Below are 13211 nucleotides of genomic sequence, written 5' to 3'. Positions count from 1 at the left end.
GTTAATGGATCGTTCAGTCATTCCGACATAAACTTTTCTGCATGTGCATGGTATACGGTATATTCCCGACATTGCAAGTGGGTCTCTTTTCTCCTTCACCGATCTAAGACTCTCTTTGATCTTCCTTGTCGGTTTGAAAATCGTCTTTACGCCATGGTTGCGCAATATACGGCCAATTCTGTCCGTCACTCTGGGAATGTATGACAGAAAGGCTGTACCCAACATTTCTTTTTCTGGTTCCTTACTTCGTCGAGTGTTTGGCTCTGTTAAACTTCTAATACAATTTTTGGAGTACCCATTGCTCCTCAGGACAGTTTCCAGGTGTTGCATTTCTCGTTTGAGGTGTTGCGGCTCACATATTCATCCTGCTCTCGTTACGAGCATACTAATCATGCCTCTTTTCTGGCTTGGGTGGCGGTTTGACAGTTTGTGCTGGTATCGGTCCATGTGTGTCGGTTTTCAATACGCGCTGTGTTCCAGGTTTTCGCCGTCCCTTGTGACCAGCACATCTAGAAATGACAGTTTCTTGTCATTTTCTACTTCCATGGTAAACGTTATGTTGGCATAGAGGCTGTTCAAGTGTCTTAGGAAGTCACCGAGCTGTTCTTCACCATGGCTCCACACCACATAGGTATCATCGACGTACCTGTACCACACCTTAGGTTTGCAAGTCGACGAGTCCAGTGCGTGTGCTTCGAATTGTTCCATGAAGAAGTTGGCCACCATTGGACTGAGAGGACTACCCATGGCGACGCCTTCCAGCTGTTCATAGAAATCGCCATTCCACGTGAAATAGCTCGTGGTGAGTCATGCATGGAAGAGCTTTCTGATGTCTTGCGGGAAAATGGAGCCAATGTGCTCCAGAGCGTCACTGAGTGGCACTTTCGTAAATAACGAAACAACATCAAAGCTGACCAGGATGTCGTTTGGTGCAAGTTTCAGTTTCTTCAGCTTCTCAATGAAATGTCCTGAGTCCTTAATGTATGTGTCGGTCTTCCCCTTGTGTGGCTCGAGCAGAGAGGCCAAGTGTTTTCCCAGTTTATATGTCGGTGATCCAGGAGCGCTAACGATCGGTCTCAGTGGAACGTTGTTCTTATGGATCTTGGGTAATCCATACAGCCGAGGTGGTAGGGCTTCTGTGTTGCGCAGGTTTCTCTGTATGTCCGCCGGCAGATCGAGGCGTCTTCTCTGCCAGTGGACATACAGAGAAACATGCGCAACACAGAAGCCCTACCACCTCGGCTGTATGGATTACCCAAGATCCATAAGAACAACGTTCCACTGAGACCGATCATTAGCGTTCCTGGATCACCGACATATAAACTGGGAAAACACTTGGCCTCTCTGCTCCAGCCACAGAAGGGGAAGACCGACACATACATTAAGGACTCAGGACATTTCATTGAGAAGCTGAAGAAACTGAAACTTGCACCAAACGACATCCTGGTCAGCTTTGATGTTGTTTCGTTATTTACCAAAGTGCCACTCAGTGACGCTCTGGAGCACATCGGTTCCATTTTCCCGCAAGACATCAGAAAGCTCTTCCATGCATGACTCACCACGAGCTATTTCAAGTGGAATGGCGATTTCTACGAACAGCTGGAAGGCGTCGCCATGGGTAGTCCTCTCAGTCCAATGGTGGCCAACTTCTTCATGGAACAATTCGAAGCACACGCACTGGTCTCGGCGACTTGCAAACCTAAGGTGTGGTACAGGTACGTCGATGATACTTTCGTGGTGTGGAGCCATGGTGAAAAACAGCTCAGTGACTTCCTAAGACACTTGAACAACCTCCATGCCAACGTAACATTTGTCATGGAAGTAGAAAAGGACAAGAAACTGTCATTTCTAGATGTGCTGGTCACAAGGGACGGCGAAAACCTGGGACACAGTGTGTATCGAAAACCGACACACACAGACCGATACCTGCACAAACTGTCAAACCACCACCCTAGCCAGAAAAGAGGCATGATTAGTATGCTCGTAACGAGAGCAGGACGAATATGTGAGCCGCAACACCTCAAACGAGCAATGGGTACTCCACAAATTATATTAGAAGTCTAACAGAGCCAAACACTCGGCGAAGTAAGGAACCAGAAAAAGAAATGTCGGGTACGGCCTTTCTGCCATACATTCCCAGAGTGACGGACAGAATCGGCCGTATTTTGCGCGAACATGGCATAAAGACGATTTTCAAATCGACAAGGAAGATCAAAGAGTGTCTTAGATCGACGAAGGAGAAATGAGACCCACTTGCAATGTCGGGAATATACCGTATACCATGCACATGCAGAAAAGTTTATGTCGGAATGACTGGATGATCCATTAACACCAGGATCAAAGAGCATAAGCGACATTGCAGGTTGGGGCAGGTGGAGAAATCGGTCGTGGCAGAGCACACACTGAATGAGACCGACCACGTAATAAAATTCGCCAACACTGAAGTTCTGGCTGTAGAGAAGCACTATCACACGCGCTTGTTCAGAGAAGCTGTTGAAATACAAAAACACACAAACAGTTTGAACAAGAAAGAGGAAAGCCTTAAGGTCAATGGATCCTGGCTTCCCGTACTGCAGCGAACGACCGTCGCAGGTAGCAAGAGGAGAACCGCACTGGAAATGACCGCGGAGAAGCCCTCGAACGTTTGTGCGCCAGGTACATATAGTCTACGGCCGCGAGCTCAGCTCCAGTTCACCACCGGCAATGGAGGGTGAAGCTTTGACAATGCCAGCCACTCGTGCTGGCGAAACGTCAGAAAAATCATTAGATGAACGTCAGCCGAAGAACCCAAGACAGAAGCCAATAGGCAGTTTTATTTTTTTCTATTTATAAAATTTTACTGAACAGCGCTCAGTTTCTCAAAACAAATGTGCCATAATCTTGTGATTCTAATAAGAATTATAACTGTATAACAGTATCTATAAATACCTGTACTATTGACTAACAATATAGTTATTGGTTGGTTGGTTGATTTGGGGGAGGGGAGCAAACAGCAAGGTCATTGGTCCCATTGGATAAGGGAAGGATGGGGAAGGACGTCAGCCGTGCCCTTTCAAATGGACCATCCTGGTATTTGCCTGAAGTGATTCAGGACATCACAGAAAATCTATATCAGTATTGCTGGACGTGGGTTTGAACCATCGACTCCTGAATGCGAGTCTAGTGACCACACTGCATTAGCTCACTCAGTAATACAGTTACGTTTTTTAATTTCTTAATTTCTTTAAAAGTGTTTCTGCTTAAATCTTTTACCTCTCCGGAAGGTTGCTGGTGTCATTGTAAACTGTAATGGAGTCAGACCAAATTATCTGGATTTCACATTTGGTATAAATTTTCACTGATAATTGTTCCAGATTCATGGCTTTCTCACAACAGATTTCTGGTTTCACATTTCCTTTGTAAGAAACAGAGATTGGATAGTTTGAAATGTTGAAAACCGTGAAATGAAAGTAATGAGAAACATATTTCATACAACATTATAAGCTGTTTATTCAATTTCTACAAACTTAGTATAAAGTGCAGTGAAGAAACCTTAACTTCACTGTTTGATTTCAGTTCCATTCAGTGCTTTGTCTGCCTCTCTAAATTGAACTTACAGGCACTCTCTTAATCAAGAATTCCGCTATATTTTAACTATATTTTCTTTGCTTCATGGTCAAACTTCAGAAACAGAGCAGACTATAAATTTGCTTCATTTCGAAAATTGTTCCTTAATTACCAATTTAGTCCTGAAACAAGTTAGAGAAAGCCTACATTTATGACACTCAGAGCCAAGAGACAAGTAGAACTCAAGAGTATAAAATGTGCTATCTTTGCCAATACACTGTTAATGTGGACAATGTTAAGTTTTTAAGAAGTCAGGTTGGCTTAGAAACATGGCAAAATTTAGTTAAGAGCAGAGTATGGTAGTATTTATGATCATTTAACAAAAAATAACGTATTGTGTATCTAGTTTGAGGAGAATATTAACTATTGTAAGGTGTTTTCATTCACATGTTTAATGGAGAAATCATTTAATTTATATTTACTACAGAAACCACATTAGTGTGTTGACAAGCTTATGTGTTTAGGTCAGTGTCCATGTGGCCTTGGAGAACAATCCAGTGGTGAGGAAGGTGAAGGCTGTTGAACTGCCTGGGGATAACGGCAATGAATTTTTGTCAACTGAAATTGGAAATATTCTTGCAGATCTTCCTGTCATACAGGTACAAAATATTCCTGTTTATATGTCATTGGAATCTAATAATCATGACCTGGTGCTTGACATACTGCACTGTAAAGTAGATAAAACTGTATCTCAGACTTGAGTAAATAAAAGCCTCTCTATTGGGAGATAAAACCATAAAAAGGAAGCATGAGAATATGAACAGTGGTAAATATCTTTGGTTGCCTTTTCTTTTCTTTTTTCCATGTAAATTTACTGTGAGCCTTTACCATAGCTGGTCATTCTTGCTAGAATTCATGTTTAACTGTTGCTTGATTTAAGACTTATGTTCTAATATTCTTTAAACAAATAAAACTTTACATTGCTTACAAGTCATAGTTTACAAGAAGAGAAATGGAACAACTATGGTTATTTTTCTCCAAAAACAACAGTGTAATTGCAATAAACTTCAAAATTTAATTTTTTTCTGCTTTATTACTAAGGTGTGGGTGCAAAATTTCATTCTTCAACAGAAGCTTCCCCTCACTCACATTTTTAGAGAGCTTCATAGCTCAGTAGCTTTTTGTTTCTGGTTGTGACTTCTCTTGGAGGTTTTTGAATTTTGCCTATTGTTGTGCAAATATTTGCACTTGTATGGTTTTAGTTTGTGACATGTTGCATTGCAACCTATTCCCATGAATTAGCCGAGTGTCTGACTGAGATATAAGGACAATGAAACTTCTTGATGTGTAACATTTGCTGCATGTCTGGAATCATCTCATCATCTCTTGTAGTTTATAAATTGTGTTCTCTTTTCTTCTGAAATAAATGATATCAAGCACAAAAACTTATTATCTAGCAATCATGCTTCTCATACATTACAACATGTAATTCTGGCAGGCATATTTAGTCTTACAATATACTGCTCTTCAATCTCTATGTAAGAGCATAATATTTATACATCTACAGTCATAAATAAGTGTTTTCATCAATATTTTTCTCAGATTTTAAAAAATAATGACTCAAGCATTTCCTGTTTTGACATCACACATGTATTTCTTAGTCTTTGATTTATATTATATATGGCTTTGGATGGGACTCTAAGTTATTTGTACCACATGTTTTGTGGTCCTACTCAGTGCAGAAGGGTAGTCTAGATCATTTTATTTCTATACATGAACTGTCAGACATGTGGACATGATCTTTGTTAGCATTACATAAATTACCTGACCACAACTGAGTTATGCTAATCGTTGAATGTGAATTTGATGTTTAGTAATGAAATATAACCTACCTGATTGCAATCATCCACAAATTCAGAAAACATCACACAATGGGATGACAGTTACCCTTTCGAGGCTATAAACAAAAGTAATACATAACAGTAGTATTTGTGATTACTGGCCAGACATCAATAATGACACAAGTAAAAAAGTTGAACATTGCAGCATCTCAGTGAACTATCCAAAATAAAACATTAATGTTTCACATACTTGTCTGAAATTTTTGTTATTGATATCCGTTTTGTGATTGCTCATATTTTTGTTAAGTTTGTCACCCAGTCTGTTGAAAGAATTGATATTGTTGCTTCATTGCTTTATGACTTTTTCACTCCTTTTTGTCTTGTTTTACACAGCTTTACAGAACGTCAGTCTCCCTCTGTCCCTCTCTCTCTTTCTGTCTCTCTCACCTGCTCTCTCACTCCTGCATCTCTCTCTCTCTCTATCTCTCTCTCTCTCTCTCTCTTTCCCCCTCCCTTCTTTCCTTCCTCCCTCCCACCCCTTCCCTATCCCTCTCCCTCCCTCCCTCCCGCCCTTTCTCTATCCCTCTCACTCTCTCCCTCCCTGCCACTGTTTACCGATTCACACACACACACACACACACACACACACACACACACACACACACACACACACACACACAGGACCTCAGGAACTGTTTCATAAGGCACTATACAAACAATAATGATGTTTAAATTGTTCTTTTATGATTTAGAATTTAACAAGACTGAAATCTGAAATTTTACCACTAGTTAGAAGTTATTAATATCTACTGACTAATATTATGTTTACTAATATAATCATGATTCTATTTTGCATCTAGGCTAATCTGACAGTTCTTGATGAACCGCCCTCATCAGATCCACCGGAAGGTGTACAGTTTGAGAAACGTAGCCTCAAAGAGGAAAGTGATTGCCTGATGGTCCTGGGCACAGGTTTAGTATTTGGAAGAAACACCCAACATCTGAAAGATGCTCTTGCTGCACTTGCTGACAATGGCTTCATTATCTCCAAAGAAACATTAAATGGTGATTTGAGAGATCTAGAGCAATCTATAACTGTTGTAATGAATTATGCAATAGCTGGTGGAAATGATCATCTGATCGTAGTGAAAAAGGTAAATAATTTTTATTTATTTATTTGTTAAGTAATATCAATACTCTTACTGTAACTGTGGTTTATTTTTACCCATCTTGTACTGTTTACTAGTCGCAACTTTTTATGTGTTATTCATCAGAAGGGCAATCCACAAACAGATGTTCAGTTTGTGAATGTAAGTGGAAATGACTGCACCTGGCTGCCACAACTAAAGTCCTTAATGCAGAAAGGCAAACACCAAGTTGTTTTGGTTGCACAAGGCAATAACAATAGTGGTATTCTGGGCCTGACAAACTGCACACGTATGGAACCTGGAGGCACTCGCGTCAGGTTAGTAGCTTACTGCTTAACTGCTTAGTAAGCTCTGACACCACATAAGATTATTTAAAATTTCATTGACATAAAAATAGTTAGTAAATGTAACCATCTAGAAAGAGGCTTCATAAATTTGGTGATTAGCGTATAATGATCTTATATGATACACTATATCCTTTCAATAAACTCTGAATTCAGTGTTCATTTGTTGGCTTTTGTTCACTGAAAAAAACATAGTACAACTCACTTTGTAATAAAGAGATAGATGAAACACAGACAGGAATAAATCTGTATATTTTTGGTTTATCAGTTCCTCCTCACATTGAATCATAAGTTCTGCAGAATAAAAGAGTTCTGTGAAGTTTTCAGAGATGCAAGCCGTGAAAAAAGATGTTTCTTGACTGCTTCATAAAATGCCACAATTTGAATCTATTTTTGAGACCTCCTGAGATGCTGCAATGATCAACTTTTTTGCTTGTGTCATTCTATTATTTTGGTATTTTATGGTAACATTTTTTTGTTCTGAGACTGTAACATGCCTACTAAATGTCTCATGTAGGAAAATTGTGTTTGTTTTATTAGTAGTGAAATGATCTGTTTGTAGTCTTGGGGTACCATTTAACTAATCATCACACCACTTCATAATCTACCTCAAAAAGAATTCCCATGACTCAGAACAAATCCAATAAATTGGGAGCACCATTATCCACTAGCTAATAATAATAAAACAGTTAACGTGAGTCCATGGAGAACCACATGTAGATGATGCCACTGAGAAATGAATAGGTGTAGGAAGTTGGTTTATAAATAGTTAACATAAAAATTTTAAAAAAATTGTTAAGGCTTTCGTGGCCACTTGTTGACAAACTGCCTATTGGCTACTGTCTCGGGTTCTTCGGCCGACGTTCATCTAATGATTTTTCTGACGTTTCGCCAGCATGAGTGGCTGGCATTGTCAAAGCATCACCCTCCAATGCCGGTGGTGAACTGGAGCCGAACTCGCGGCCGCAGACTATATGTACCTGGCGCGCCAATGTCCAAGTGCTTCTCCGCAGTCATTTCCGGTGTGGTTCTTCTCTTGCTATCTGTGACGGTCGTTCGCTGCAGTACGGGAAGCTAGGATCCATTGATCTTAAGGCTTTCCTCTTTCTTGTTCAAACTGTTCGTGTGTTTTTGTATTTCTACAGCTTCTCTGAAGAAGCGCGTGTGATAATGCTTCTCTACAGCCAGAACTTCCGTGTTGGCGAATTTTATTACGTGGTCGGTCTCATTCAGTGCGTGCTCTGCCACGGAAGATTTCTCCACCTGCCCCAACCTGCAATGTCGCTTATGCTCTTTGATCCTGGTGTTGATGGATCGTCCAGTCATTCCGACATAAACTTTTCCGCATGTGCATGGTATACGGTATATTCCCGACATTGCAAGTGGGTCTCATTTCTCCTTCGTCGACCTAAGACATTCTTTGATCTTCCTTGTCGGTTTGAAAATTGTCTTTACGACATTTTTGCGCAATATACGGCCGATTCTGTCCGTCACTCTGGGAATGTATGGCAGAAAGGCCGTACCCGACATTTCTTTTTCTGGTTCCTTACTTCGCCGAGTGTTTAGCTCTGTTAAACTTCTAATATAATTTGTGGAGTACCCATTGCTCCTCAGGACAGTTTCCAGGTGTTGCATTTCTCGTTTGAGGTGTTGCGGCTCACATATTCGTCCTGCTCTTGTTACGAGCGTACTAATCACTCCTCTTTTCTGGCTCGGGTGGTGGTTTGACAGTTTGTGCTGGTATCGGTCTGTGTGTGTTGGTTTTCAATACACACTGTGTCCCAGGGTTTGGCCGTCCCTTGTGACCAGCACATCAAGAAATGGCAGTTTCTTGTCCTTTTCTACTTCCATGGTAAATGTTATGTTGGCATGTAGGCTGTTCAAGTGTCTTAGGAAGTCACCGAGCTGTTCTTCACCATCGCTCCACGCCACGAAAGTATCATCGACGTACCTGTACTACACCTTAGGTTTGCAAGTTGCCGAGTCCAGTGCGTGTGCTTCAAATTGTTCCATGAAGAAGTTGGCCACCACTGGACTGAGAGGACTACCCATGGCGACGCATTCCAGCTGTTCATAGAAATCGCCATTCCATGTGAAATAGCTCGTGGTGAGACATGCATGGAAGAGGTTTCTGATGTCCTGCGGAAAAATGGAGCCGATGTGCTCCACAGCGTCACTGAGTGGCACTTTCGTAAATAACGAAACAACATCAAAGCTGACCAAGATGTCGTTTGGTGCAAGTTTCAGTTTCTTCAGCTTCTCAATGAGATGTAAGTGCCTATTCACCACCGCCCAAGCACATCATATCTACGACAGAGTGGAACGATCTTTTCTTCGTGAGCGAATACAGACAACACGGAGAGACTTGGCAAGAACGGATCAGGAGCTTCTGGACATTTTCTGTCAACTAAGTAGCAGAATGCATCGAGACGACTGGGACTAGATCGACAGCATCACTCACAGGAGCATGGAGAACGAACTTGAGCGCTGCACCGAGCGACAGAAGAAAAAGTTTGAAAGATTCCGGAAGCAGACTTACAAGGCGATTCCCGACATGTCACACACAGTGGTCAACCTCACTGAACAACAATTGACTGAAGAGGAAGTGTCTGTTCTTCAAAAAGGAGGGAATTTTGCTATCACCCCGAGAACTATACCTATGGAGGATATCATTGCCAACACCGAAGCAGCCATTCGGATCCTTCCTTGTGAAAGGGCAGAGGAAATATGCACGGAAACAGCCAGGGTACTGCGCCGAGCAAAACCACCAGCTTGCAACCTAAAGAAAGAAGGGGTACAAGCCATTAAGAATCTCAACGCTGACAAGAGTATATTGGTACTGCCTGCCGATAAGGGGAATGCGACCATCGCAATGAAGACTGGAGAGGATGAGCAAAAGATCCAAGACCTATTAGATCCGACGACGTACCAAAAACTAAGTGCAGATCCGACGCAGCGTATCACATGGAATACGAATCGATTAATCAAGACGTCTTCTCTGCCAGCGGACATACAGAGAAACCTGCCCAACACAGAAGCCCTACCACCTCGGCTGTATGGATTACCCAAGATCCATAAGAACAACGTTCCACTGAGACCGATCGTTAGCGCTCCTGGATCACTGACATATAAACTGGCAAAACACTTGGCCTCTCTGCTCCAGCCACACAAGGGGAAGACCGACACATACATTAAGGACTCAGGACATTTCATTGAGAAGCAATCCATATTTGCCCACAACATCTTTATAGTGCTGGACATTGTAAACATAACCACTATCAAAATACTACAGCTTCATACACACAACAAACAGTACCATATATAATGAAATGGAGTTCAGGATGCTTTCAGTGAGTATATAATTATTTCAGTTGGAAATGGTGTTAACACAGAACAGTGGACTTCCTGACATTCCCAAAATGGCAGTAGGGGCAATTTTGACCCTGCATAAAATATTTTCATATTTGACTTAAACAAAGACTTTATTTTAGGGAGTTATAGCAATAATTATTTATCAAGATAATTAATACATTAATTATTTCAAGAAGAAAATACTTACCAATTTATCATCGCCCTTACCTGTGGACTTTCATATATTGCCAATTTTTAGAACCTTCCAGACTCATTTAGTATATATGATTCATATTATCCATATTATATTGTTTAGTCTAATTATTGTTCTCAACACTTTTTGAGTGTTGAATTCTATGTATTTCTTCATGAGACACAGCACTGATTCATCAAAAATAAGACAGAAAGCACTGATGACAGGATCTTCTACTTGTAGGTGAACATAAATAATTGTTCTTCCTCTCTCTTCTAGAATCTAGTTAATCGTCTCCAGAAGATGAAAAACTTCCCACTTGATGCCATTAGTAGTGTCCATCTTTTTATAGGTATTCAACTGGTCCAGTTGTGATTGCTGAGGTGAGGATTGATGTACATCAGCATCTGAATCCTCATCCACTAATCTCTCCTCATTCACAAGGTCTTAGTCTTCATCTATCTCTGGTACAAAATTGTCATCATCATCAGTGAAGTCAACTATCGATTTAATGTCAGACTTCTTTATGGCACATAACATTTCTTCATTGAAAAGCCCATGCTGAAGACATGTGTTCAAAAATGTCTTTCATCAACAAATAATATTATCAGAATGACATGGTATAATTGTGGAAGATTAGAATGTGCACATGCCAAGATGCAACAATGTTTCTGCTTCACTGTTGGATTACTTAGATACAATAAAAACTGTTTACAAACTGACATGGCACATCAGGCATACAACAGGAGATCAGTAATCACATAGGAAACAGGGGTTGCAATCCCCACAAGAGGGCACTACAGTCATGAGAGGTCAGTGCTATACAAGCACAGACAGAGCACATGGAGACTGTTGCCATTCTCAGCACGAAAGTGTATGGAGTAACATGGCTAGTTATACATACTGTAAAATGGTTGAGATGCATTTGCTTTATGGCATGGCCAACTGCAGTGGGCAAGAAGCCATCTGATTGTATCATGTGAAACAGTCCGGGAGAAAGGTGCTATGCCACACATTATTCACCATTCTGCATAGCCAGTTATGCAAAACCGGCTCGTTGCATGTGTACAAGCCAGAAGCTAGTCATCAATGAACAACATGGACAGTTTTGCTTAAGGAACCATTCTTGAAAGGGTGCAGCATATGCTGTCAACAAGAGCATGAGGTGTATCCCATACTACTGATAACAAAGGACTGCATAAATTTCATTTACAGCATGTCAAGGAATTGCAACCAGGAGTCTACAACAAGTGCATGAAATTTGGGCAGAGGTTTCTGCAGGAATCCGGTGCAGATCAAAGCTTCACAATGATTGTCATTTTTCACACTTGAGGACATGATGAATGTTCACATCTTGCATATGTGGGTGGATGCAAAACCACATGCTACACTTAAGAATGCCTCATAATGCAAATTTATCCTTAACTTGTGGGCTGGAATCATCGTGAGACTGTTGGATTGGGCCGTACATTCTCCCAGACCAACTCAATGACTGCATGTATCTCTTATTCCTGCAAGAGGTTCTGCCGGACATGCTGAATGATGTTCCAATGCTTGTTTGTTGCTGCATTTGATTTCAGCACAATGGAGGCCCCATGGATTTCGGCAGATAAGTGAGAGCACATCTGCAGGCAACCATTTGTGCTGCTGGACTGGTCATTGTGGGCCAGTCACATGGCTGCCATGATCACCTGTTCTATCCCATTTTGCATGGAACACTTCTTACATAACTGGAGGACCCAGTGGGCAGAATTATTGTCGCAGCAGAATGTCTTTGAGGTATAGCAGGTATCTTTGAGAGAGTGTACCGTTCAATGAAGTATCGATATAGAGCATGTCTCAATGCACCTGGAAAAAATTTTGAGCTCTCCTGTAGTGAGCATTCATTTGTAGCATGTGACTAAATAACTGCAATGCCATTTAGCATCTCCGGATGTCGTTTGTGACCCCCATTATCTATGTTATTAATGATCCTTGTTATATGCCCAGTGTGCCATGTCAGTTTGTAAACCTATTTTTGAATCCCCTGTATATTCAACCCCCTCATGAACCATGGACCTTGCCGTTGGTGGGGAGGCTTGCGTGCCTCAGCGATACAGATAGCCGTACCATAGGTGCAACCACAACGGAGGGGTATCTGTTGAGAGGCCAAACAAACGTGTGGTTCCTGAAGAGGGGCAACAGCCTTTTCAGTAGTTGCAGGGGCAGCAGTCTGAATGATTGACTGATCTGACCTTGTAACACTAACCAAAACGGCCTTGCTGTGCTGGTACTGCGAACGGCTAAAAGCAAGGGGAAACTACAGCCGTAATTTTTCCCGAGGGCACGCAGCTTTACTGTATGGTTAAATGATGATGGCATCCTCTTGTGTAAAATATTCCAGAGGTAAAATAGTCCCCCATTTGGATCTCCAGGCAGGGACTACTCAAGAGGATGTCATTATCAGGAGAAAGAAATCTGGCGTTCAACGGATCGGAGCACGGAATGTCAGGTCCCTTAATCGGGCAGGTAGGTTAGAAAATTTAAAAAGGGAAATGGATAGGTTAAAGTTAGATATAGTGGAAATTAGTGAAGTTTTGTGGCAGGAGGAACAAGACTTCTGGTCAGGTGACTACAGGGTTATAAACACAAAATCAATATATGGGTAATGCAGGAGTAGGTTTAATAATGAATAGGAAAATAGGAATGTGGGTAAGCTACTACAAACAGCACAGTGAACGCATTATTGTGGCCAAGATAGATACGAAGCCCACGCCTACCACAGTAGTACAAGTTTATATGCCAACTA

At 41.4% G+C, this 13211-nt stretch overlaps 1 protein-coding gene across 2 annotated transcripts in view; it reads left to right on the top strand.

Annotated features, from left to right (window-relative positions):
- The window catches only part of LOC126418869 (fatty acid synthase-like), a 431809-nt gene that overhangs the window by 232687 nt on the left and 185911 nt on the right, over window positions 1–13211 (top strand). For both annotated transcript variants that reach the window (XM_050085866.1, XM_050085867.1), the window contains exons 20-22: window positions 4071–4205; window positions 6248–6541; window positions 6662–6852. In XM_050085866.1, coding sequence (XP_049941823.1) covers window positions 4071–4205; window positions 6248–6541; window positions 6662–6852 — 620 coding nt within the window. The remainder of the gene's footprint in view (window positions 1–4070; window positions 4206–6247; window positions 6542–6661; window positions 6853–13211) is intronic.

Source organism: Schistocerca serialis, chromosome 9 (assembly GCF_023864345.2).
Source record: "Schistocerca serialis cubense isolate TAMUIC-IGC-003099 chromosome 9, iqSchSeri2.2, whole genome shotgun sequence".
Classification (NCBI taxonomy): domain Eukaryota; kingdom Metazoa; phylum Arthropoda; class Insecta; order Orthoptera; family Acrididae; genus Schistocerca; species Schistocerca serialis.
This window is presented reverse-complemented; position numbering and strand designations above follow the sequence as displayed.